This window comes from Eulemur rufifrons, chromosome 1, assembly GCF_041146395.1.
Source record: "Eulemur rufifrons isolate Redbay chromosome 1, OSU_ERuf_1, whole genome shotgun sequence".
Classification (NCBI taxonomy): domain Eukaryota; kingdom Metazoa; phylum Chordata; class Mammalia; order Primates; family Lemuridae; genus Eulemur; species Eulemur rufifrons.
Window position 1 is genome coordinate 20,853,050 of NC_090983.1, and position 27,666 is coordinate 20,880,715.

The 27,666-nt window shown below is 39.1% G+C and overlaps 1 protein-coding gene across 2 annotated transcripts in view; it reads right to left on the bottom strand.

The window, feature by feature from the left end:
- Window positions 1-269: 269 nt before the first annotated feature.
- The window catches only part of VWC2L (von Willebrand factor C domain containing 2 like), a 166,491-nt gene continuing 139,094 nt past the window's right edge, over window positions 270-27,666 (bottom strand). For both annotated transcript variants that reach the window (XM_069467498.1, XM_069467497.1), the window contains one exon: window positions 270-3,569. In XM_069467498.1, coding sequence (XP_069323599.1) covers window positions 3,540-3,569 — 30 coding nt within the window. In that variant the 3' untranslated portion in view covers window positions 270-3,539. The remainder of the gene's footprint in view (window positions 3,570-27,666) is intronic.

The window sequence follows — 27,666 nt, forward strand, 5'->3', positions numbered from 1 at the left end:
TATGGATATAGGACCAGTAGAAACTTCCTGTCGTTTACCCTCTCACTGCTGGTTTATTTGAACCTCCTCTCCAATCCCGGAGTCAGCTTTGTCTTGTATTATGAAAAATGAAAACGCACACAGGCCAAAGCTAATGCTTCCTTCTAATTGAATATAGCTCTAATGACACATGTACTTTCCGATGATAGGAACCACTGAGAATTAGTCATTAAATAACGAGGGTAGGGAGAGGCGAGAAGTTCGGGAAGGAAAATATACCACAAACAATGTTTGCTGGTTAACACACTTTATATTTAACAAAATAATTTTTTAATAATATATTCTTTTACACATCAAATATTGTTGCTAGAATCCCCTTTTTACAGTTTAGAGTTTAGTTTTTTTTTTTCTCACTAGTTTTCAGGCACACCATTTTTCAAAGATTTTAGAAACTGAATCATTTTTAATAGGCATCAGCTGACGAAGAGGATGTTGATCCCTTATTTAAACATAGCTGTAGTTTAAAGCCGAGAACCAAAGGTGGAGGAGAAACAAGAGGACAGAGGTGACAGTGTGGCTGCAAACAAAGCCTTCAAAAGGAAAACACAACAGATGAGACCAGCGCTCTGCTGTTCAGAGTTTGGAAAGAATTTCTCAGTAGAAGGAAGTTGTAAAATGTTCATCGGTTTATGAGAAACTCTGTCACAGTATAGGTTCATCTTTCCCTAAAGGAGGAAACATGGCAGAGCTACAAAATCTTAAAGGGAACAGCTCGTAGTGAAAAAATTAATCCAACAACAATGGCAACAATAAATATCCCTCTTTCTAGCTGGTAACAGAGGCCAACGAGCAGCCTGCTTTCTGCACAATCTCTGAAGAGAGTTTCTTGGTGGATGTTACACTCCGTTCTAGTAAAGTCTTGCTGTGACTATCACTGTGCCAATACTTTGATGTGAAATTTCTCTACTTCAGCTTCCCAGTTGCGCTCTCTTTGTGTTTTCTAAAAAAGACATAGTAACTCCTTAATAATAGATAAGGTACTATGCTGCATGGCTCTATTAATGATATTTTTCTGAGTTTCAAACCTTATTCCTGTCATTTATTATTATTATTATTACTTTCCAAGAGTGTGGATTTTTGAAGCTGGCAACAGGCAACCTCAGGGCAAAGAAAGCTCTATGATATGTCTCTGTCTAGACACAAGCTGGAGCGTGGAATGCCTTTACCTCTGACTGCAGACATAAATCATGCAGCACTGTTCATGAATGATTCATGACTGTCTATACGATGTATCCATGGCGGCAACTGAAAAGCACCAACCTTGCTGCAGATTGGTGTTCTAAGGGAAGGCGGCTGGATGTTCTTCGTCGGGATGGTGCCGGCATGGCTACTTGTATCATAACACGAGCACAGTGTACGTAAAAGTGTCAGGTCCAACTCGTCAGCACATTAATTTTGGAAGTGACAACTCTTTCTTGATGACAGGAGATGCTTCCAGGGTGGAGAGGCTGACAATTTTAAATGAAAAACCAGTTGACAAGACTAGAGAAATATGTATCTTGAGGGTGGACCTATAGCACTAGAAGCATCACTCTCTATGGAGAAGACTGACCCCTCGGGGCTGCTGTCTGTGCGTGTCCTAAAGGGCTCAGAAGCTCACCAAAGCCACAGGTGCCGCCGGAGCTGGCCCAGCATCTCCCCCTAGTATAGAGTATACCATTCCATACTGACTATTCTAGACCACTGGTTCTTAACCGGGTGAAATTTGGCCCCCTGCCCCTCCCCCACTTTAGGACATTGGCAATTTCTGGAGACATTTGGTTGTCACAACTGGGGTGTTGCTACTGGCACCTAGTGGATAGAGGCCAGAGATGCTAATTAACATCCTAAAAATGCACAGGACAGCCCACACCAACAAATAATCATGTGGCCCAAAATGTTGACAGTACTAAGGTAGAGACATCCTGCTCTAGAATATGGCACTCCACAGGAGCTATGGCAAAGCCCAGGTTGGGGGAACAGAAAAAGAAAGAACATTGATAATGAAGACAACCTTAGAGTTTCTTAAAGGACCCTATCAGATTTGCAGCAGGGTTTTTAGGACAGGAGAGTGGAATAAGCGACTAACTATGCCATGTGGTTTCAGAATTGCTAATTTTGCACTTGAACTGAGATGGCATCAGATACCCTGTGTGTTTTATTTTTTCTGTTACTATACTAGCAGCATTACCAGGGCAACCTGGAGACTCTTCAAAGGTTCACTTTAATTGTTCAGTATCTAATATATACATTTTTAAAAATGTTCAACAAGTGGAATTGTATTGTGCAAGACTCACTCTACCCTAATCTTTAATTTAAATCAGCACTTGAGGTGGAAAGAGTGTCCTGAATCTGTGTTTTATACGTAGGGCTGAGTGGTTGTTACTATAACATGGCAAACACAGTCCCGAGCCATAAAAACTGCCGATGTGCACTACTGGCTTTCAGTCAAATCTGAACTCAAAAGCCAGAAATGTTCAGAAGGATTCAGATTCACAGTGGGGCTAGTCACCCTGGTTCTGGTATTTATATTGCCTGGTGACAGGGAGGGTTTAGAGTGCTTTAGTTACAAACCAAACTCAAATTTAGCATCATGAAAAGTCTGGTGATTAGTGCTACAATTTTAAGTATCTGTCTCTCTTTGGATTCTTTAGTCAAGCTTATGGTGTTCTTTACATATTAGTTTTTAATTGGCAGTTTCAAGGTTTTGCGTATGAAATGCGTGGTTTGTAAGCATTAAATCGTGAGCCCCCGCATAATAGGCAAACTAGCTGTTTCCCCATCCTGTCCAGCAGTGGGTCGATCTACGCGTCCATCTCTCTTTTCTTAGTGTGCAGGGCACGATCCACTCCAGGGGAGCGATCCGTTGGATGCCCTTGTGCCCTTCTGACACGAAAAGATCCTTCCCACGACATTCGTATACCAAACTTTTTCTTGACACAACTCAAAACTTTACTGTGCAGTCCAATCTGGCCCTTTAGACTCTAAAGGTGGAAAAAAATACTACAAGAGAAAAATGCCATATAGGATGTACAGAAGAGTAAAAATGGAGCAAACCAGGGGATGGTGAGCTGGCAGGTCAGAGGCTTCACCAGAGAAGGAGCCTGTGCAAGGCTATTTCTTTCTTTTTGTTCCAGAAATCCAGTCATCAAGTCACCATCAAGCATTGGTAAATACAAAAGCGGTTTAGATAGCTATATACTATATATATCTTATATAGCAAGAGAGAAAGAGAGAAATTTCCTCTTAGTAAAATATTCACTTTTGTCAACCCTAAAAGGTTTTGCTGGTGACCCTGTTGTAGCTGGCAGGAGTTTGTTTGTTTTGTTTTGTGTTAAACATGTGCAGTGTAGAAGCCAGAGCATCCTCTCCTAAGAACTCGTCATTGGTTGGAAGTTTGTCCTACACAGTCTGCTTGCCTTGGCATTCGCGTTTTGAACACTGAGCAGGTTTCCACCAGTCCCCGTTGTGACAGTGACAGATGTTACATTCATCCACTTTCACTTCAATGCCAGCTGGAATTATTGTAGTTCCTGCAAAGCAGTTTGGACCTGGAACACACAGATACATTGATTAGTTGATTAAATCTGGGAGGCTCCCTTTCTTTCTTTCTTACCGGCTCCGTGCCCCAAAATCCAACCCCTAAGCCCTGAACGAGTAGGTCAGACCCCTCTAACAACTTATCACCAAGGAACTTTCTGGCCAGCCCTTTAAATTCAGACTTTCAACTCTATTATCTTTTTCACACAGCTCATATTTTCCATGGATATCATGCATTTAAAAAAGACAGACAATGCTCAAAACATCTTATTGTCTGCTTACTGGGTACCTGCAATCTTCTAAATTAAGGGTCTGTGGATTAAACTCTATTTGTTTTGTCCTCTACATTGTAAAAGCTGCCAAAGTGTCCCTGAAACCCGTGGAGGACTGACAGTCTGCATGCGATGACGGTATTGGTGGCCTGTCCTCTCCCTTCCTATGGTGGGCACGAGACAATAACCTCACTCACGCCCCGTTTCAGCACCTCCTCAGCCCAGTTCCTGGAATCCCCAGCTTGTTTCTTGATAACAATGAATAATTCATGACCAGATGATTTATTCATGTCCTGAACAAGCTTTGTTAGAGGTTCATTTGATTTTTATAAATGGACTTCCTTTAATCTGCTGGCTATCTTTTTTTTTTTTTTTTTTTAAGAATGACCCAAATGGTTGGCTTTTGAAAGTCAGCAGGAATTTTATTTTATTTTTTCAGGTTCATGAAAGCTATTTTGAAAATGTCAGCTGTTCATTATAGATGGATACATTTAAAATTCACCAGTCTCAGTTTTTCACTTCTGTCTACCTTGCTCTCGCTCCTTTTTTCTTTACTTTCCATTTATGTATTTATTTATTTTCTTGAATTTTTTTTCTTTTAACCTTCCCAATGTAGAGATGCCAGTATTCAGTGTTAGTTGATATTACTGTATTTCCCAAAATCAAATGGAAATTGCTTCCCAATGTGCAATGGATTATAGTGGGGTGGTAAAAATTGCTGTTTCTTTGAAACAATTTAAGTCTCTGAAGTACACATTTGGGTAAAAAGAGAGAACACTGAGTTATGTTTGCTAGTGATTTATTAATCCAGCCTTACTGGCCACTTGCCATAACCACTACAAAGTAATATGGCAGCATATGTCAACATCAGTGGCCTACTTTCACTTTTCTTACCCCTTGATAAGAATTTACAAGACTGTCTTTACCATCAAATAAATGAAATCTGGGGCTATTTGTAGTTCCACTTCCTAAGTGGAGTCTTACTTTTATAAAAATTGTAACTATTAAGTTACAGTGTATATTTATCAACACAAAACTATTTAATATGTTATGGCTTTAATTGTCCATTGTTTCAGGGCTCCCTGATTTCAACTGTGAATATAATGGTGATTGTATTCCTATCCCTTTCTTCACTCTGTAGCACAGATACCTGGGGTGTGTGCCCAAGCTTGAAAAGCCATCAAGAATAGGAGGCATACATAAAGGGTCAACTCTTGACAGTTCAACAGCTAGTGAGCTGTTTGCCTTCGCCCAGGAGGGTGCTTCTCATTCTGATTACAAGCCACTCCTCATCCTAATTGGTGATTATTTAAGAATCATCATATTAATTCCATAAGTTTTGGGATTCAAGTCATTGTTTGATAGACTGGAATGCCTTTGGGACTACACTTCCCTGGAAAAATTCAACAATAAACCATGAATATGTTCTGGACCCAGAACTGAGGGAGTCTTTAGAGAACTTGGCAAGGAGGTTTTTTCAGAAGGTAGTTGGTTCTCTCACGCTCACTGCTAACAGACCTCTCTCAGCCCAGCCAGTTCTAGGCCAAACAAGGTCTTGCCAGGGCCAGGCAGGCTTCAGAAACTGAATTAGAGGCGGCTACCACCTGTTTGCCTGGAGTCAGCTCACTGAGGCAATGGTTAGTCTCTCCACCCGCCCCCTTCTAACCAAAGCTTTATACCCCCTTTGTATACTTTTAATTTTTCAGATGGGAAAAGAAACAAACATTCTAAATAGTGATTCCAGAACAAAGAAGTCCCTGAAACAGGCAGAGTAGACATGCTGTTGGCTCACAGGAGGCTGGTTAATCTCAATGGCACAAGAAGAGAAAAAGGCAGGGAAGAATCTTTATGAGAAGAGATTTCTTACAAATCACTATGTGTACCCCAAAGGGATGTTTTACTCTGGTATTCATATCTGCCCCTTTCTATATATGTTGGTATCATACTATGATCAGTATGTATTTGATTAACCTCTATACCTCATTTCAAAAGAATCATTTAGAATTTGCTGCACTCTCAGCTCAAGAAATATTAATTACTGTATATTGATTGACAGGACGCAAAGAAAGACCCTGTGAAGGTGCCAGGACTAACCAAAGGCACTTCTGCAAATTGCACAGTGAGCCCTCAGCTGTCTGCCTGATGGCCAGAGGTATTTTACAGAATCAAAAATCCCTGTTTGATCTCATTAGCTTCACTAGTACAGTGATTTTATTAGTGCCCTTCTGAGAATCTCAGGTGTAACTGCAGCAAGTCTCAAGTTTGCTGTTAATAGTCTTATCTGTTTAAAAGTAATTTAGATAATTGTTAAACAGAATGGTTGGCACTATTTAAAAACTGTTCTGGTTGTAGCCCTTCTTCCTTAATAGTGGTGACAGTAAATGCTAGTCTGCTTTGAGCATGCGGTGTCCTAATGGGTTCTTTCCATGGAATCTCTGGCCTACTCTCTACTCTCTTCCTTTTATGTAGGAGCTGCTTTCTTTTTGCCTTGGTCTCTGTGAAGGAATAAGTTGCTTAGATGAGGGAACTGAATGGCAAAGCAACGTATTTGAATGCAGAGGACTTGGAGAGACTCCAGAGGGGAGCAATGAAAATTATTAAACTGAAGGTTGGCAAATAGGACCTCTGAGAAAAGGTTAAAGGGATTGGAATTATTTAATCTAGAAAGAGAAGATGGAGGGATAACTCAATAACTCTCAAAGAATGAAAGCTTCTTATATGAAAAATGGTTACCAACTGTTCCCTCTTTCTTCTGGGGCCTAGAATACGAGGAAGTGGAGATAAATCGATTCTCAATGAATTGAACACACACACAGATTCCTCAGAGGAGTAAGAATTGAATGTGGCAGTTGCCAACAATGTGGTGAGATCTTCTCTCTCAGACATCTTTAAGAATACAGAAAGTCTGCCAGGCATGGTGCTTCACGCCTATGTTTCCAGTTACTTGGAAGGCTGAGGAGGGAGGATCGCTTGAGCCCAAGAGTCTGAAGCTGCAGTGAGCTTTTTTTTTTTTTTTTTGAGACAGAGTCTCACTCTGTTGCCCAGGCTAGAGTGAGTGCCGTGGCATCAGCCTAGCTCACAGCAACCTCAAACTCCTGAGCTCAAGCGATCCTCCTGTCTCAGCCTCCCGAGTAGCTGGGACTACAGGCATGCACCACCATGCCTGGCTAATATTTTTTATATATATTTTTAGCTGTCCATATAATTTCTTTCTATTTTTAGTAGAGATGGGTCTCGCTCTTGCTCAGGCTGGTCTCGAACTCCTGAGCTCAAACGATCCGCCCACCTCGGCCTCCCAGAGTGCTAGGATTACAGGCGTGAGCCACCGCGCCCGGCCTGCAGTGAGCTTTGATGGCACCTGCAGATAGCCACTACACTCCAGCCTGGGCAACACAGCAAGACTCCATTTCTAAAAAAAAAAAAAAATAGGAGGTCTTATCTGTCAGGCATGGTTTAAATCATCAGCTCCTTGAAGACAGGAACTGAATATCTGCTGCTTCTTATGGTCCAGGCCTAATACTGTGTCTGGCAAATATTAAGAATTCAGTAAATATTTGTTTAACTGAAAAAAAAAATAGTATGAACTAGCTAGTTATATATTGGAAGCAAACTTATTTCCTGGACTTATAGATCAGGCCTTATCTATATATCAGGCCTAGTTCTAATAATATAGGTATAGAAATATTTGCTAATGAATGAAAACATATGGTGATAATTTCTTGAGCACTTACTGCATGCCAGGAATTTGTCTCATTTAATCTTTACAAAAAAACCATATAATGTAAACATTCTTACCCTCAGGACACTGAGCCTCAGAGATAAAAAAATAACTTGCCTGAAATCACATATCCTGGAAGTAGCATTGATGGGATATGAATTCAAATCTCTCTGAACTCTTGAATGCTTCTAATTGCCTACGAAACGAGGCAAATATCTAGGAGTGTACTGCTCTGTTTCTTTGCTCAGATCCTGAACTTCTGATCAGAATTTAGAAGTTCAATTGATTTTTGTATTGATGATGCTTACTGAGGCAAGAAATGTGATGTGGTCAGAAAGAAGTGAGACATTTTCTATAGGTATTTATCAGAGTTACTGGTTTTATATTGTGTACTCATATAGTCTCCAAGAAAAATAATTTATTTAAACACTAAAGGAAATGTCCCATGGAGAAGATGCTTGGGCAGTGAGTCTTCCTTTTGGCAGCAGTGACATTCTTACTGGTACTGGATGTGCACTAACCAAGAAGCAGAATGAAAGTGGCCTTTGACTCAGGAGATCTTGTTCAGGTTGAGGTTCTGTGATTGATTATCCATGCTCTGTAACCCAAATACAAATGGGCGCCCATGTGGTCTAGTCTCAGAAAGGATTCATATTTTTGAAAATGTGACAAAAATGGGAAATTCAATTATTTACTGGGAGTTGGAGCTAGGAGGGAAGAGGGAAAGGTAGAAACACTCATACATGAAAGCATTTTTTTTGCATGAAACACATGAATAGTTTTTCCTATTATTCTGTACTTCTCTGAGCATTTATTTTGTACATCTACAAAATAAAAACTGGTGTGCAAACTTTTTCCCCCACAATAGAAATCATGCAAAAAATCTCATAAGGAAGAGCAACGTATGAAATATATAAAAACAGAGCTGTTCTTGAGAGGTGGCTGTGGGGAGCCCAGAGCTCTGTCTTTTCAGCAACATTTTCTCCCATTTTCCATTTCAGCTTCTCCAAGGAAGACCAGGAGGTACCTGCACAGAATATCTAGTGATCAGAGAAAAAGCATTTGGAATGACCTCCTCCAGCTTCAATAATCCAGGATTCTAATAAATCAGCAGAAAATTTAAGGGTCTCTGTCATATTTGTGCTATTAAGAACTGAGCAGCTGCTAAAGTTTTTTTTTTTTTCTTGTTAAGCTCTGAAATTTCCCTCATAAAAGGGTCCATAAAAACTACATGGAAAAGGGAGTTGACAGCCGCTCTGATCACACCCCCTACAGATTCATGTTTGCTTACGATGTTAAACATCGTATGATTGCATCAGGGAATGAGTAGATAACCTGAAATAAGTGTTCTGGAGGAGAGAATCAAAGAGCTGGAGTTGCATGTGTGTGTGGTGGGGGAGGAGGGGTATGATCCATTGAGGGGGTGGAAAAGGCTAATGGGGTTGGAGTGATGAGTGTAATATAGTAAGATGGGGTCAGTCAAGTGGCTAGGAAAGGAAGTTGGGCCAGTGGTATGCTGGAGCCAGTGCTCATACTGGTTTGTAAGAGCAAGCTGTTAAATATTCAGTAATCTTGTACCCTCATTGACATTATTTTGATAGCTTAAAATTGGCCATGGGAGTGTATTTAGGCCACCAACAGAAAATGCTACAAATCAGGGTTTTAACACACCTCCCCCAACCCTGCCCCCTTAACTCCCTGTTGTCAAGCTAGTTGTTAAACATTTCTGAGCATATCACTAGGTTAGGCCTCAAGATTCTGGGCTTTTGTGACTATGTTAAAAATTTTAGTCTTTATTTTAAAGCAATGGGAAGGGATTGAAATATTTTATGTAGGTCTGTGGGTGTGTGTGGGTCATGTGGGTGTGTGTGTGTTACCATGAAGTAAAGACATTGATTTCATAAACCACACCAGTGTCATTGATCCACACCCATGGATGGAAGAGACAGGACCTGCCTCGATGGATGTAGGACTTTTGAGGTTGCAGACAAAGACTAGAACCCTCACAGCCGCTGTGTCAGGGTAACTAAAACGCACTCCTTTCTCTTTTGCTGTGAGGCACTGAAGATATCTGCTAAAATGCTGGGATAATATTAAATTAGTGTCAGCAATTAACACATTGGCTTGAATTAATTGATCAGATTATCCCTCTAGAAAGTTAAGTCCTAAGGGAAAAGGAAATGTGCAATTTGATCTGGAGGAGGGAGAAGGAAAAGTGATGGAGAGTGGAGGTACTTTCTAGGAGGACAGCTTAGTCCCTTAGGGGACTAGGATCTGATTGAAATACTGGCTGCTGGGGGAGAGGAGGATCCTGTCAGTTGGCAGAACCAACCCTGGATAATTTAAGCAGAGAATGCACTTATTAAAGGAAGTTGTATCCAGAGAATATCTAGAATGGCCAAGAGAACCAAGCTTGGAGGTAACACAATCAGGACCAAGGGCCCAAATCATGCCACAGAGCTGGTCCCGTGAAGACCCACCTTGCGCACAGATACAACAGCTTACCCCATCAATATCACCAGTGTAGGCCCCCGGATGCTGCTGCTAGAACCATCAGCACAGGTGCCTCTCATACCAGCTTTGCCAGAATGGGGCTGTGTGGTCCCATGCTTCTTGGAAGTATAATACTAACTTGCAATTCAAAGTCTGAAGAAGGTATGTCTGGTGACAGCCTAGTCGAGTGCCGGCCCCTTAGCTGCAAGGAAGGTTGGAACAGGAATACTTGGCACACAGACGCAGCTTCTCTAGGGGAAAGGCAGCTTTTTTCACACAAAGGGATTCCCTCAATCATAAAAAAGAGGTCATTGTTCGTATCAGATGCTAAGTAGGGTGGGACAGGGGCCGGTGAGGGCAAATTTCATCTGCTTCCATTTTTTTCTGGAGCTGACTGCCAGTACACTTGTCTAGCAGGCAGGTACTATTTAATAACATAAATATTCACTCAGAACGAGGCTGCCAGAAGCGCTAGGGATGCAGCCATTACTAAGACAGTCTCTGCCTTCAGGGAGTTGACATTCTAATGGGATAAATCAGGCAAAAAGCACAAAAACAATTTAACAGGATAGTTTCAAGTTAAATAAGACAAGGTAGTCAAATGCCTAGGCCCAGAGCAGGGAAATATTTAATAGTTTGTAGAACATGTTTGTATATGTCTTCTTATATAAAAATAATATTCGCCACAATGCTGTAAAGTGGTTATCATGAGTGCCACTTCACAAGCGAAGAAAGGAAAGTTCAGAGAAATTAAAGGACTTGATAAAGGGCAGAGAACTCAGCAATGGGAGAGCTTAAATTTCAACCCTCACACTCTGACCCCAGCTTGACTACTTTCCTTGAGGAGAGCGTTTCTTTATGTGGACTATTATTTACTCAGAGTGTTGGTCATAATGACATGTCCTCCTCTTCCTGATCCAGTTTTCTCTCATAAGGAGCTCAGACGAAATCGAGATCCAGTTGACAACACTCAATTCAGTTAACAGTTTAAAAATTCCTTTTAAGAGCTTTTCATGTGTGACCTAATTTTCTTCTCTCTATTATTGTTTTGCAGGTAAGACAAGAAGACATAGACATGTCAAGCGACTTTCCCAAAGTCACACAGCTTATAAGTGATTGAGCTGGGAAACAGAGCCATTCTCTCCATGCTTCACCCCAGCTGTCAATCTTTCTGTGAGTAGGAGCGACTTTTCATTTTCTCCAAGCATTGATAGCACCTGGGATGACGTGGTTGTAGTAGAGATAAAAGGCTATGGTATTGAACTTCCTGTTGCGTGTTGCAGGTAAAGGGGTGAATGGGTCAATGGATGAATGGGAAGGAGAATTTCTGGCTACATGTGAAGCAGAGAAATGGCCTCTGGAGCAGCTCTATCCAACCTCTCCCCAGTAACTGCAGAGCAGGATTTGCTCCACGAAGCTCATATGGTTGAGAAGCCAGCGTGGCTGTAGCTATCATCTTGGAAGGCAGCCAAGTCTGCATGGAGCTATTTGCAGTAGAAGATGTCCTGTCCTTGTTGCTTGTCGACCCAGACTCTCTTTAAAGCCGAGTCTACTACTTCCCAAAGACTAGGAAAGCCAGGTAGGTCACGACCACTTTATAGACATTTTATGATTATATATATAATAAATTAGTATGGCGTCTCTGAAAATCCTCCTTCTGACAACAACCTCATATTGCTTAATGGTCCACTCTTGAGAATTGCAATTTCTGGCTTTGATTTGAAAATGTATTATTGACACTTGGTGTCTTTTAGAAATTGGTTATAAATGATCTTCCTGCTGCATAAATGAGGCCGATTCCTATTGTGTAAAGCTATAAACATCCTATATTTATTTGGCAGAGAACCTAAATCATTGTTTCAGCAAATAGTAGGCTCATAGCCCTCAGTCTGTGGTTGAATTGGATTGGATTATGCTCTTTCTTTTAAATGATTCTAATTCTCTGCTTCATGAGGTATGATCAGTGTTGTGCTATGGAAAAGCAAATAGGAATTTTGATCAGGTGTGCCCATTTTCAACTATCAAAATCTTGGAAAAATGTTTCTTAAAAAACCAGTCATTAGAGCTGATTGCAGTTAAAATTGAACTAAGTGCCTTAAACCTTCCTGGTAAAATGCTCTGATGGTCTTCTTAGGCCTGAGCAGAGAGCAGTGATGAAGTTCCAATTGCTGAAGAAAACCTCCAGACCAGAGAATGGAGTGTCTCTACCTGTTTTTAGTCACTCTTCCCTATGTTACTTTTGAACCCTTTTTATTAAACCTAAAAACAAAAAGCTCCCTTAGATTAAGGTGGCAAGATTCAGGAAATATTGTTTTCTCTGAGGCTGCCCTAAAGGTGCTTGTTAATCATTTTATTTGAAAATTCAATATTGCTGAGCTCCCACACACATTTCAGTCTGAGAGCTCCAGAGAGTTTTCTGCCCCTTAAGTATGTAAGATTTATAGCCCGGTGTTCCAATTAAGTATAATGCAAGGGCTGGAGCGAAGAGAAGAAGGACGCGGTCAAGCTACACAATAGAAATAAAGGTTAGCTGCTCTTTTTCTGATTTCAGGAATATCTGGCTCTGAGAATCTGGCATAGTTCAGGTTTTATGTCGACTGGCCATATCTGTCTAGTCTCATCTTCAGAAGGTGGTCAGAAAATGGATTGGTTTTCCGTTGTATAAACCACTCAATCTGCTTAGTTATTGGTATGAATGATGGAATAATGTCAGCTAAATTTTCCAAGCTGAAATAAGACTGACCTCATCTTGTTAGAGCTTTGAATGGTTTTCAAATCACTGTTGCGTTTCTTCTCAGCAATTCTAAAGGTAGGTTGAGTCAGTATTGCCATAGTCATTTTAAAGCTGAGAACGCTGACGTTCAAAGAGACAGTGAAAAGATTAGGACCCTGGAGCCAGACTGTCCACGTTTCAATCCTGCTTTTGCCATTTACTGGCTGAGTAAATTCAATGCCCTCAGCCACAAAGTGGGAATAATAATGAAATAACAAGAAAACCTATTTTATGGAGGTTTTAAAGGAGCAAATGAATTAAATTAAAACCCTTAACAACAGTACCTGTCACATAGGAAAGCTCAATATATGTGAGATGTTGCCATTTATCATTCTAATTTTTGTTGTTATCAAGTCACAGTCTATACTACTTTGGGTAGGACATGGAGTTCAGGTCCTTTGATTTATAATCTAGTATTTAAAAAAAAATTTTTTTTTAAAACATCAATGAAGAAATCAATCTTGTTAGCATCAACTAATATTTTTACAAAGTGAGTGGACATACAGCAGTAAAATCTTTTATATGTAGATTCCTTTGGGCTGTTTACCGGGAAGCCAGACGAATGAAGGGGACACCTGAGCAGAGATGGCTGCACTGGGGAGGGTTAGAGGAAATATGCTGATCTGTACCAGTTGCTGGCTGAGGAGGGATTCATTAGGAAATCATTTAAAATGGTTTGCTGAGACTGCTAATGGTAAGCACTTTCATTTGTTGGAAATATAAGGCCCCAGCTATGATGGGGGAAAGTCCAAGTTAAAGGCTAACAAAGAGGTTGCAAGTTAAATACAAGAGAGTCGGCAAAGATATCTATTTAAATATCTATATTTCTACCTATTTATATGGAGAGTGGTTTTTTTTTTTTTTTTGCAGCTTTTCTCTTAAGTGCTTAAAAAAATTGGGATAAAATGTGAATGCCCACCCAAAACAGAAATATTGAATAAATTATGGTATCCTACTCCATGGACTTTTCTGCAGTCATTAAAAAGAATGAATTACAACCTCCAGATGATTGCAAGGGTTTTCATGAGTTATTATTGAATAAGAAAGCAATTATGCAGGGAAGTGAGTACAATATGATCTTATTTTAGTGAAACAAATGTAGAGAAACTTGGGTGTATATTTTTAGAGGATTATATGAGGATGGAGGAAAAACAAAGAAGCACAAATACTATGATGGTAACACAGATTGTCTTGCTAGAGAAAGGGGTTGCTGACGAGGGAAGAGATGAGCAGGATAAAGGGGCAGGAGAAAAAATAAGTTAAAACAAACTGCACCAAAATAAGGCATCATGGCATGTTTATATTTGGTCCTATGTATAAAAATAAAGAAATAAATTCTGATATTGACAGGCAGTTTAAAATCAATATGTACACTTAATTACATAGTGGGTCCTTTTTTTTTCTTGAAATCTGTTATTAGATTAATAATGCATCTGGCAGTCAGGCACATCTTAGAACTGAGGAAATGTGGTGAAAGTCATAGTAAAGGGCAGACTGCACAGAGCCCTCCATACTCTAGTGTCCTTGACTCTAAAGTTCTAGGGCTGTGCTGTCCATTACAGCAGATACCAGCACATGTGGCTGTGGAGCTGCATGTGGCTGGTCCAAGGTGAGATGTGCTGAAGTGTAAAAAATATATATCAGATTTCAAAGACTTAGTGTGTCTTTGAACATAAAAAAAGAACGTAAAATGGCTCATTAATATTTTTGTATCAATTACATGTTGAATGAAAATATTTTTGATATATTGGGTTAAATAAAATATATAACTTAATCTTTTAAATTTCAAGATATTAAGGGGGTACACATATTTTTGTTACATGGATAACTTTATAATGTTTAAATCAGAACATTTGGAATGAAAAAAGAGCCCAAATAGAAAATAATACAAACAAACAAAAACAAAAAAGGTCCCAAATAGCCAAAGCAATCTTAAGCAAAAAGAAAAAAATCTGGAGGCATCACATGACTAGACTTCAAATTATACTACAAGGCCATAGCAACCAAAACAGCATGGTACTGGTATAAAACTAGAGACATAGACATAGAACAGAATAGAGAACTCCGAAATAAATCATCTACCTAAAAACAACTGATGTTTGACAAAGCAGACCACAGCATACACTAGGGAAAGGAAGCCCTAGTCAATAAATGGTGTGGGGGAAAACTGGAAAGCCACATGCAGAAGAATATAATAGGACCCCTAATTCTCGCCATGTACAAAAAGTAATTCAAGATGGATAAAAGACTTAAATGTAAGGCATAAAACCATAAAAATTCTAGAAGAAAATGTAGGAAAAATTCTTCTAGATATAAGCCTAGGCAAAGAATTTATAACTTAGACCCTAAAGGCAAATACAACAACAAAAATAAATAAATAAATAAATAGGAATTGATTAAATTAAAAAGCTTCAGCATAGCCAAGGAAATAATCAACAGAGCAAATAGACAACCTACAGAATGGGAGAAAATATTTGCAAACTATATACATCTGAAAAAGGGCTAATATCCATAATCTACAAAGAATTCAAACAAATCAGCAAGAAAAATTGAAACCACTAAAAAGTAGACAAAGACATGAACAGAAGCTTTTCCAAAAAAGATAGACAAATAACCAAGAAACATATGAAAAAATACTCAACATCACTAATCATCAGGGCAATGCAAATTAAAACTACAGTGAGATACCACCTAGCCCCTGCCATAATGGCCATTATTAAAAGTCAAAAAACAGTAGATGCTGGAGTGGATACAGAGAGATAGGAATGGTTATATACTGTTGGTGGGACTATAAATTAGTACAACCTCTATGGAAAACAGTATGGTGATGCCTCAAAGAAATAACTATAGGCTTACCATTTGATACAGACTTATGATTAGACACAGCACCCACTACTGGGTAGTAACCCAAAGGAAAAGAAATCATTTTATCAAAAAGATACTTGCACTTGAATGTTTATTGCAGCACAATTCACAATTGCAAAGATGTGTAATCAACCCAAGTGCCCATCAATTCATAAGTGGATTAAGAAAATGTGTTATATATATATATATATATATACACACACACACACACACATACACACACCATGGAGTACTACTCAGCCATAAAAAGGAGTGAAATGTCTTTTGCAGCAAGTTGGATGGAACTGGAGGCCATTATCCTAAGCAAAGTATCTCAGGAATGGAAATCCAAACACCACACATAGTCTCTAATAATTGGGAGCTGATCAATGGGCACATACAGGCACAAAGAGATGTAAAGCTCAATGGAAATCAAGAAGGGGGGGAGGGAGGAGGTATAAAAACTTACCTGTTGGGTACAATGAACATTATTTAAGTGATGGGCACAGTAAAAGGTCTGACTTTTGTGTAGTGTAAGGGTATTTTTTCTAAGTCTGTGAAATGTGACGCTGGTATATTGATGGGGATTGCTTTCAATCTGTAAATCACTTTGGGCTATGTGGACACTTTAACAATGTTGATTCTACCAATCCATGAGCATGAGATATTTTTCATTTGTTTGTGTCATGTGTGATTTCTTTCCTCAGTGTTTTGTAGTTCTCCTTGTAGAAATTTTTCACCTCCTTAGTCAAGTATATTCCTAGGTATTTTATTTTCTTTGTAGCTATTGTGAATGGTATTGATTCTTTGACTTGACTCTCTGCTTGACTGTTATTAGTATTAATATATAGAAAAGCTACTGATGTGACTACATTGATTTTTTTAACCTGAGACTTTGCCATATTTATTTATTAATTCAAGGAGTCTTTTGGTGGAGTTTTTAGAATTTTCTAGATACAAGATCATATCATTGGCAAAAAGGGATAGTTTAACCTCTTCTTTCCAAATTTGGATGCCCTTTATTTCTTTGTCTTGCCTGATTACTCTAGCTAGGACTTCCAGTACTATGTTGAATAGAAGTAGTGATGGTGAGCATCCTTGTCTTGTTCCAGTTCATAGGGGAAATGCTTTCAACTTTTCCCCACTCAGTATGATGTTGGCTGTGGATTTGTGCTATATGTCTTTTATTATTTTAAGCTATATTCCTCCTATGCCTAGTTTGTGGAGAGTTTTTATCATGAAAGTGTGCTGGATTTTTTCAAATGCTTTTTCTGCATATATTGAGATGATAATATGGTCTTTGTTTTTGCTTCTATTTATGTGGTGAATCATGTTTATTGATTTTCATATGTTCAACCATCCTTGCAACCTTGGGATGAAACTCACTTGATCATGGTGAATTATGTTTTTCATGTGCTACTAAATTCTGTTTTCTAGTATTTTATTGAGGATTTTTGCATCTATATTATAGGGATATTGGTCTGTAGTTTTCTTTTTTTGTTATGTTCTTTCCTGGCTTTGGTATGAAGATGATATGGGCTTCACAGAATGAGTTAAGGAGGAGTCCCTCTTTCTAAATGTTATGGAATAGTTTCTGTAGGATAGGTACCAGTTCTTCTTTTCAGGTCTGGTAGAATTCAGCTGTGAATCCATCTGGTCTGAGGCTTTTTTTTTATTGTGAGATTTTTAATTATTGCTTCAATCTCGCTGCTTGCTATTGGTCTGTTTAGGATTTCTATTTCTTCCTGATTGAGGCATAGGAGGTTGGTTGTTTCCAGGAATTTATCCATTTCCTCTGCATTTTCTAGTTTGTGTGCATAGAGGTTTTTGTAGTATTCACAGATTACATCTTGTATTTCTGTGGTATCAGTTATAATGTCTCCTTGTTCATTTCTCATTGAGCTTATATGAGTCTTTTCTATTTCTGTTAATATGGCTATTGGTCTATGAATTTTGTTTATCTTTCAAAGAACCAACTTTTTGTTTCATTGATCCTCTGTTAGCTTTGGGTTTGGTTTGTTCTTCCTTTTCTAGTTCCTTGAGATGTGACAATTGGTTGTTAATTTGTAATTTTTCTATCTCTTTGATATAAGCATTTAAGGCTATGAACTTTCCTCTTAGGACTGTTTTTACTATATCCCATAGATTATGATAGCTTGTGTATCCTTTGTCTTTCAGTTCAAGGAATCTTTTGATTTCCATCTTAATTTCATCATTGACCCAAGGATTGTTCAGCACCAGGTGGTTTAATTTCCCCGACTTTGTGTAGATTTGAATGTTTCTCTTGGAATTGATTTCTAGTTTGATTCCACTCTGGTTTGAGAATATACATGGTATGATTTTGATTTTTTTTTAATTTGCTGAGACATGTTTTTTGGCTTAAGATTTGATCAGTCTCAGAGAATATCCCATGTACTGATGAGAAGAATGTATATTCAGTAGTTTTTGCATAGAATATTTTATAAATGTCTGTTAGAGCCATTTATTCTAGACTCTTAGCTAAGTCCAATGTTTCTTTTTTGATCTGCTGCTCAATGATCTGTTCAGCTCTATCAGTGGTGTTGAAGTCTCCAGAAATTATGATGCTACAGTTTATTTCTTTGCTTGGATCTAGTAGAATTTGCTTTATGAATCTGGGAGCTCCTGTGTTAGGTGCATATATATGTATATGTGTGTGTGTGTGTGTGTGTGTGTGTGTATTTTTTAGAGACAGAGTCTTGTTCTGTCACTCAGGCTGGAGTATGCAGTGGTGTGATCATAGTTCACTGCAGCCTTGAACTCCTAGGCTCAAGCAATCCTCTTGCCTCAGTCTCTCATCTTTTTGCTTTCTTAATGTGGCTACTAAATGGTTAAAAATTACATGTGTGGCTCCCATGATATTTCTACTGGACAATACCACCCTGGAGGAATTATGGAAAGATAAATTGACAGGCGGCCAAGAAGAAACCAATTTTTGCATAATTTATCAGGAGGAAATGCTAGATCTTATAAAAAGGGTATATCTTTAGCACAGGAGTTTTCAAAGTGTGAGTGCTTGGTTAACCGCACCAGCATCACTGGGGATATCTTTGAAATGCAAATTCTTCATCCCCATCAGACACCTATTGAATCAGAAACTCTGGGTATGGGGCCCAGAAATCTGTATTTTACAAAACATTCCAGGTAGTTCTGATGCAGGCTAAAATTTGAGAACCACCACTCTAGAATAAGGCAGTGCTTGGATAAAAACCATAACATTGGAAACTGGTAAGATAACATAGTCTGAGTTTTGGAAGAAGCCTCGAAATAGACGGAGCTTATCCAAAAGGCAATAAATTCAGCATTTTACAAGAACATAGGCTTTTAGCAGAGGGTCATTTCGGAGGAGAAATTCTGAGCAAGTAAATGGTAGTTAAATGGTTCAATTACTTTCAAGTTTCAGCATCACCCTCTGAGCTGTCATTATTGTGTTTCTTTGATAAGTGTGATTTTTACTCACATGACAGCTTGAGAATCAAGGAGTCATGTATGAAACTTGGCATTTGAAACCATTTTGGATGCTTTAATGACCTCACTTTTCAAAAAACAAGCCTGTTATTACCGGAAAGAAAATAGTACATATTTATCTTTGGGATTGAAACAGGTTAAAAAAGACTATTACTGTGTTTTACTTAAATTTATAAAAAATAAAATTTATTTAAGCAATAAATCTTCTAGTTGTGACAATTAATTTAGTATCATTATTGTAAACTGCCTACGTCATTGGTGAAAAAATTGCAAACCTACTTTAGTTTCCTTAAAATAACAATTATTACATACCAATTCAAAATAAAATAAAATAAAAAATGATATGCTTGAGTGAACACACTAGAAGTCATGTTTTCACTGGGAGAGAGGGACATGAGACATGAGGTGCACTTGTTAACAAAGTGGGCATTACTATAGACACACATGCACACACATACACACACACTACATTTCATAATGTAGATAAAACAGGAAACTTTCCATTTTTATTCTCTATGTTCAAAGACACAAAATGCCTTACAACTAAAAGATAAAATGATGGGTAGGTCATTTTATTTTGGGGACATATATGCAAAGATGCTCTGCTGACACTTCCACAGGTTTTATAGTAACATATTATTGCACATGCCATGGATAAATTAAGTAAAAAAAAGTGGCATTCTTTTTAGTTCATAACTAAACTTATTAGCTGTAGACAGCTAATAAGTGTGAAACAGAAATGATGATAAGAGTTGTATAAATAAAAGTGTCCACAAACTGTATAATGAGGCTAGTTTAGTTTTCAGAGTGATAATACACTAATAATTTAAAATTCCACAAGCAAATATTAACTACCCACCATATACCAGCTATTGTTTCAGGCACTGGAAATACAATGTCAGTAAGACAAACATATTTCCTTCTTATATGCATATGGTAAAAAGTAGACATTAAAAACTAAATAACAAAGGGATAAAATTTATGAAAAATAAAATCAAGGATGCATATACTAAGGGGATTTAATCTCATCTAGAAGTCAGAGAAGGGTGCCTTGAGGAGATGATGGTGATGCTGGGATGAGGCAGGGGCCAGTGAAAGCATCAGGCGAAGGAGCCACAGTGCACACCTCCTAAGTGCAGTGAAAGCTTGGGGTCTGGGGGAGCACTTGTAGCACTGCAGAGCCAGTGGGAGGGGGCAAAAGATAACAGTAGAGGTAGGAAGGATCTAGTTCTTGATGTTTTAAAAAATCTATAGTTGGGATTGTGGATTGCAGCTAAATGGCAGTTGAAACCATGACATGACAAGATGTACTTTTTAGATAGATTACCCTGGCTTTAATGTCAACAATGACTTGTAGCAGAGGTGAGGACTGTGTTGCTAAAAGTAGAACAGCTGCATAAATTTTTGCATTAGTCCAGGCAAAGATAATGGTGGGTGGTGGCCATGGGGCATGGAGAGAAGTGGATGGATGTGAGCAATATTTAGGAGACAGAATCAGCATGATTCCATTATGTTGGTGTCAGACAAAGTGTGTGGAATAAGGTGAAGTTGCCCCTCAAGTTTCTGTTTTAAGTAAGTATATGGATCGCTGGTAAAGGAGCAGGGTTAGGAGAAAGAGAATAAGGTCAATGTTAGAAAGTTTGAATTGATATACACATGGATCATCTAAGCAGAACTGACTAGGAGAATAGAATTGACTAAGCTGGGCATAGAGAAGTGGGAGACCCTGGCAAATGGATGGCAATTGGAGCCAGGGGAGTGAACGGGGTTTCCTTGGAGCATTTGATGTAGTGTAAGAAGAAACAGGGCTTAGGACGGCATCATTATTTAAGGGGCAGATGGACAAGATGGGGCCAACTAAAGTGACTAAAAACAAGACTCAAAAGGAGAGAAAAATGGGAGTACATGGTATCAGAGAAGGAAAAAAAAAGGAAATACTCCCACAAGGGAGGAAAGCAGTGTCAAATGCAGCTGAGACAACCACTGAGGTAAGGCTGAGACAGACTTGTTGGTGACCTTGACAAGTGCAATTTCTGTGGAGTGGTGAAGGCAAAAACCAGGCTGGAGAAGGTTGAGGACAGGTGGGAGGTAAGGGCTGGTAAAGTCTGGTCAGGAGCTGTAAGAGGCAACATTGAAGGATGATAATTAAAATGAGAGACACAGAAACAGAAATATGTTTAAATGCTGGTGGGAAAGAATCCAGGTGGGGGGGGGTGGAGAGAGAGGTTGAACATAAAAGGGGAGAGGTAGACAGACAGAGTCCCTGAGAAAGCAGAAGCACATGGAATTCTGTGTTCTTAGGAGGTGGGGACCCTCTTCCATAGTAATATGCAACAGGAAGCTGAAAGAATTTCTGTCTGATGGTTTCTACTTTTTCTGGCAAGTAGGAGGGGTGTTAATCTGCTAAGAGTGAAGAGCAGATGAAAAAAGAAAAAGGTTGAGACAGTCATCGGGGAGAATAAATAAAGCCAGCTGACTGTGGAGGCAATACAATTTTTGAACAGGGTTGATGGTCTAAATGAGAAAGGTGACTACGATTTGTAGGGGTACCAATTTGATAGCTTGTGTGATCTTTCCTACCAGAGTTTAGCAATAGTGTGCTAGAGCACCTCAGGCAAGGCAAACAGTCATAATTTGACAGCACTGGGAACACAGGCAAGTCACTTATTCTCTCTGTCCCTCCAAACTCCCACTGGTTCCTCACTGGTAAACTGGAAACATTAAGAATTACCCCCTGCACCTCCAATAGAATTGCTGTAATTACTAAATGGTTACTACACGTAAAGTGCTGAGAATAGTTAGCACATAGCATGCACTCTACAAGTGTTAGCTATGATCCAGGTTTGGGTTTGGGCAGGCATTGGGATAGTAGAAGCAAAGGAATGGAAGATACTAACAAGACAGTGGCTGAAATTGCAGACTAAGGAATTAAACTGGAAGAATAGGGAAGTAAAGACATTGATTTTGGAAATCACTGGATTGTTTTGTGTTTACTGGAAGTCCTCCTGGTATGGGATCCTGTCCTCAGATTGTAGAATGCTAGTTTTGCTGACAAAATTAGAGTGCAAATGGAAAATGAATAACTATCTGAGCTCTGTTACCCCAGTTCCCACTCTTTGGCTGTATGGTACTTAGTACATAAAGAATTTAGTATTGTTGTGGGTTTTTTATTTTCAATTTTTTTGAGAACTTTAGCTTGAAGCAGATCCTACGTGTGACACTTCATGTTCCTAAATTCCTATGAAATGGGAAAGATCTTAAAAAGAGAAAAAACAATTTAAGAAGCAACATTAAGGGAATCCCCTTCAAGTTAAGGCAATTTTGTTTTAAAGGCTGTAAATTTGCCAACTGTGTGTGTTCTTTTCCTTGAGGTAGTCTGCAATTTAAGCCAGAAAAACAATTGGTTTTGCCCAAGCTCAATTGCTGTGGAATAAACAACCTCCCAAACTGAACTTTAGGAGGAACTCTCTGCCTTGCTGATGTGCTGAGACTCAGGGCGCTCATCTGAGTGTGCTGATGAACATACTCAGAGGTGCTATTTCGTTTCAGAGAATACATTTTGTACGGCCATTTGCATCACAGATTGGGACCCTGGTCTTTTATTATAAACATAAATGGACTTGAGACAACAACATTTATTTCCAGGTAGGAAATTGACTGAGATTTTATGTGGTAAAAAAATTACTGAAGAGCCCATTGAGCTCTCTGAAAATAGGTAAACAATTTCATGTACTAATGAGCAAATAAAGTATAATTATAGACTAGGAGCTGGCCTCTGGGGAATCTAGAAATCTTGCTTTTTATTCTTGCCTGTACAGGTGATTTTTTCTTAAATTTAGAGGAAACCCAGGGAAGAGAGATTGGGGGAATACTGCCACTCTTATCTCAAAGATATCCCCAAATCTGTTGCCTTCTTAGGAATTGCCAATGGACAGATGTCAACTATTAAGAATAGTTTATTTATTTGTTTACTCAAAACCATTTATTGATGGCTTCCTATGTGTCAGAGACAGCAAAATGCTGGAGATACAGTGATAAGATGTATTTCCAGCTCTCAATGACCTTACACTCTAGCAGACAGTGAGGCAAGTACAAAGTTAGAAATAGGAGACTGTAGAGGGGACTTAAACTAAGGAAGATGAGGGCTTCCTGGAGGATATGCAGACTGAGCTGAGTCTTGTGGGGTGAACAGGAAGTATTTTGGTTATTTCGATGAAGAATCAGGATGGCAATGGTGGTCGCAGAAAGATAGGCCAAGCTGAGTTAGTGGCATGGGCAAAGACTGGCTTATGGTCCATTGGAGAGAGAAGTGTGAACAATTCTATGCAGTTGAATCTTAGGGTTACAGAGGGAATATTGGGAACTGGGGCTGGAAGAGAAGGAGATGCAGTGTCTAGGTTCTGAAGACTTCGTAAATTATACCGAGTGAAATGGACCTCACTGTTAAAGCCTTGGGAAGACACTGAAGGTTTTTTGAAACCATATTTATGCTTTAGCTAGATCACTCCTGCTGCTGTGTGGAGTGAGGCTGGAAGGCATGCAGGCTGGAGGGAGCAAGTGCAGCAGTTGCTTCAGGAAAGAAATAGGAAAGGCCCACTTTGAACTGGTGGCAGTAGGAATAGAGAAGGAGGGACAAGCTGGGGAGATATTGATGGGAGGATAAATAGAATGTGGATACATAAGTGGTATGGAAGAGAAAGGAAATAAAATGATGCCCATGTTTCTTGTTTATGTACTGGATAGCATGTGGTATCTTTCATTGGAGGAGAAATAGAGAAGAGGAAAGTTTAGTGGGAAAGTTTAGTTCTAGACATGATGAGTTTTAAGTGCCTTTGGAATATAAGTGGGAAACTTAGAGTCAGTAGTCTGATATGAGGGTTGAGATCTCCAGGGAGATTTTTTGATCTTGAAGCATCACTTTAGAAGTCTTTAGGACGTAGATGGTTGATTGAATCCATGAAAATGGATTCTTAGAAAGAGAGAGAATAGATAATAGCAAGATGACCATGAGTGAAAATTCAGATAACTAACAGCAAAGTCATGAGTAGAGGATTGGAACCATGAGGAGGTGGCTGTGTGTGAACGGCTATAGGAATGGGAGTAAGATGATGTGACAGAGGTTGATGGAGAAGAATGTGAACGAATGGCTTTGGGAATGGGAGTAAATTGATGTAATAGAAGTCAATGGTGAAGAAGGTTTTAATAAATGCTGAATAAAACAAGGTTTGGAAGCATCCATTGAGTTTAGCATCCAACAGGTCCTGAATGGCCTTGCAAAAGCAATTTCCATGCCGTTGTGGGGATAAAGTTGGACCTCAGTGGTTGTAGAAGTGATGGAAAAAAAGGTGTGTTGACTATGCATTAAAGAAGGCTTGTTTTGAAAAGAAGGAGAGATGTAGTGTTAAACAAAAAGAGGGAGGACTTATTGGTCTGGAATTTATTCATTCAGTCAACTTCTGAGCCTTTCTCTTTTCCTTCCTTCCTTCCTTCCTCTTCCTTCCTTCCTTTCTTTCTAAATTAGAGACATGTGTTTATCTACACGCTGAGATGGAAGAGCCAGTAGTGAAGAAAAGATTGCAGGTTTGGAGAAGAGGAAGCTCTGGGTGTCCATGAGGAGAATGAACTCTAGGACTTGCTAATCACAGGAAAGCGTGAAGATCACAGGAACAGCAGCAGAAGCCTCACCAGAGAGCTTGTTAGAAATGAGCAATACCAGGCCCCACCCTAGACTTTCCAAGACAGAATATGTTTTTCAATAGGAAGAAAAATTCTCCTGAAGTACGAAGATAAGGAAGGGGATAGGTATGTTTCTTGATGTTGGCAAGGCAGGGAGTTAAAATGATGCCGTTTCATTTTCATGTGAAGGAATGAAGTGATCTACTGAGGGTGAGGGGAGCGAGTGCACATGGTTAGCAAGAGCCAGTTCTTCAGGTGGTGCTGACAGCTTGGCTGAGAGGGAAACCCTGGCGTTTATTGTGGTATGAATTGGAATGTTTATGTGGGTGTCTCCCAGCAGCCACAGGCTGGTATTGAAAGAGGTAGACATGGAGACTGTTGTAGGTCTGGGGTTTTGCTAGGAGAGTGTGAATTAATGAACCACAGGGTCTATGATGGAAAGGGAAGTCGATTAAAAGCAATGGGAACTGATAGACTGCAAACAAATATGGGTTAATCATAGTCATTCGTAGAAATGAGAAATATTACACTGCCAGCAACAGTGGATGCTTGTCCCAATGAGCTATTACCTCTCTCTGAACAGACTTTTTGTTCATGTGCCTTACAAATAACCTGTCTAAAGCATTCACTATTTCCTCCTTCCCCTGGTCACCTATCCTAAAGTCTGAGACTGCTCCAGGCACTAAAACTGCCCACTAAGATAGCATCTGCATTACTAAATCTACTATAGCTTTGAGGTCCTTAAAATAAAATAAGAAGGCTTGTAAAACCCGACGGAGACCTTTACAAGATCAGAATGATGTTTGTTACCATCTTGAACGTCCTTTATATTTTCTTGTTCACTATTTGCAAAATTTATACTTGAAGTACGTTAGGAATGCTACGCGGATTCTCCCCTGAAAAATATTCCTTCTTTAAATCTCCGAACTTCAAAGCACTTTGTTCCTCCCTATGACACTGTTTAACTATCTTTTTCTTTTAAAACATAGTTCAGCAGTTTTATGCCTTCTAAGAAATTGTAAAATCTTGAAACACAGGAGCGGTTTTGCTAATTTTCGTTGCAGTGTTGGGCAAAGATGAGGTTTTGTAGCTGACTCACAGGTTTTGGTAACGGAGTAGGAGACCCAGAAAGAGAGAATGCTCAAGAGAAGACTGTTGGAAGATTATGAAAGGCCTTTTGTACCAAAAAAGTGCTTGAATTTTGACCTCTAGGCAATGGGGAGCCACTGAAAAGTTTGAGGTAGGAAAGTGACAGGATATTAACATCTGTGAAGGCTGACTGTGTCCAAAATGTGGGGGACTGAACAAGATGTGCAGGATCAGAGACAAGGATATGAGTTTCAAAACTACTGTGACTGTCCAGGTGAGAGACAAGGCTCTGAAATAAGGCATGACACTAGGTATGGACAGGAAAATCTTAATCTAATACATTGCGGGATTTAATGACATTGGATGTAAAGAATGAGGCAAGGGAAGATATTTGTAGCTCATTCCTGGTTTCTGAATTGGGTGACAGGTAAAACCACTCACTGAGATATACAGAAAAAGAAATAAGCTCAGGGAAGAGGAAAAGGATAGTGATAGTATGTGTGTGGGGGGGTGTTGAGTGATTAGTTTGATTTTAGACATTTTAAAGTATTTTACTTTTGGTAATAAGTATTGGTTGAATACAAAAGAATGCATGAATAAGCATTGGTTGAATACAAAAGAATGCATGTGAGACTGTGTTTTGAACTTTAAGGAAGAGCCAAGGTTGAAATGGAAAACATCTTATTAAAAGTATTTACATTTATTTCCCCCAAGTGGAATTTATAAACCACTCCTATGGCCAAGTTGGTTATATGGAAGCAAAACATCTGGTTGAGATTTCACTGACCTTTAAATACACCCAAGTTTTCATATGATGCTCATTTTCATTCCAAATGACACAGCACAGCCCTAGGGATTGTACTTTCTGGAGCATTTGAGCAATAAAGAGAATTTGTGCAGCACTTGCATTTTGCATGCAGGTTTTCAAGCCAACTTGGTTCTAAACACTGAGTTAGGCACTTTTAAAATATTTGCATATCTAGGTTTGTCTCTTCTTTGCATCAGAATGTGTGCAGAGTGATCTTGAAAGATGTCAGGAGGTAAAGTCTTTGATCCACCTTAGTGTTTTTCTCTGAGCTTTAGCAGATTCACCTAGGTAAGGCAATAAATGGGGCATCAATGTTGTTATTTTTAGGAGTTGAGAAGGGAGATCCAGGAAATGTATTCTATAATTCTACCCAGATCTCAGTTTTTCATAACATAAATATATGACTAGGACAACTTATTAATATGGCCTATTTTTAGTAGTGTCATTTAATTGCTTCTTTTCATCTGTGTTTCTCTGACGCTTTAGAGAGAGAAATAATGTCCTAAACAGGTGGAGCTACTATATTTGTGTCCTCCTTGATATATCTACCTGTGACAGGTTGAAAACTGCCCTCCCAAAGATGTCCACATCCTAATTCCTGGAACCTATCAATATATTATCTTACCTTACAAGATAAAAGGGAGTTTGCAGATATAGTTAAGCCAAGAATTTTGAGATAGGGAGATTATCACAGATTATGCAGCTGAGCCAACTGTCATCACAAGGGTCATAGACAGGGACGCAGGAGGATCAGTGTCAGTAGTAGGAGATGTGAAGAAGGAAGCAAAGGGCTGGAGTGGAAGGCGGCTCAAGCCAAGTAATGCAGGTGGCCTCTAGAAGCTGGAAAATGCAGGGAAATAAATTCTTTCCTGGAGCCTCCAGAACAAATGCCTTGATGTCAGACTTCTGACCTCCAAGACTGTACAAGAATAAATTTGTCTCCTTTCAA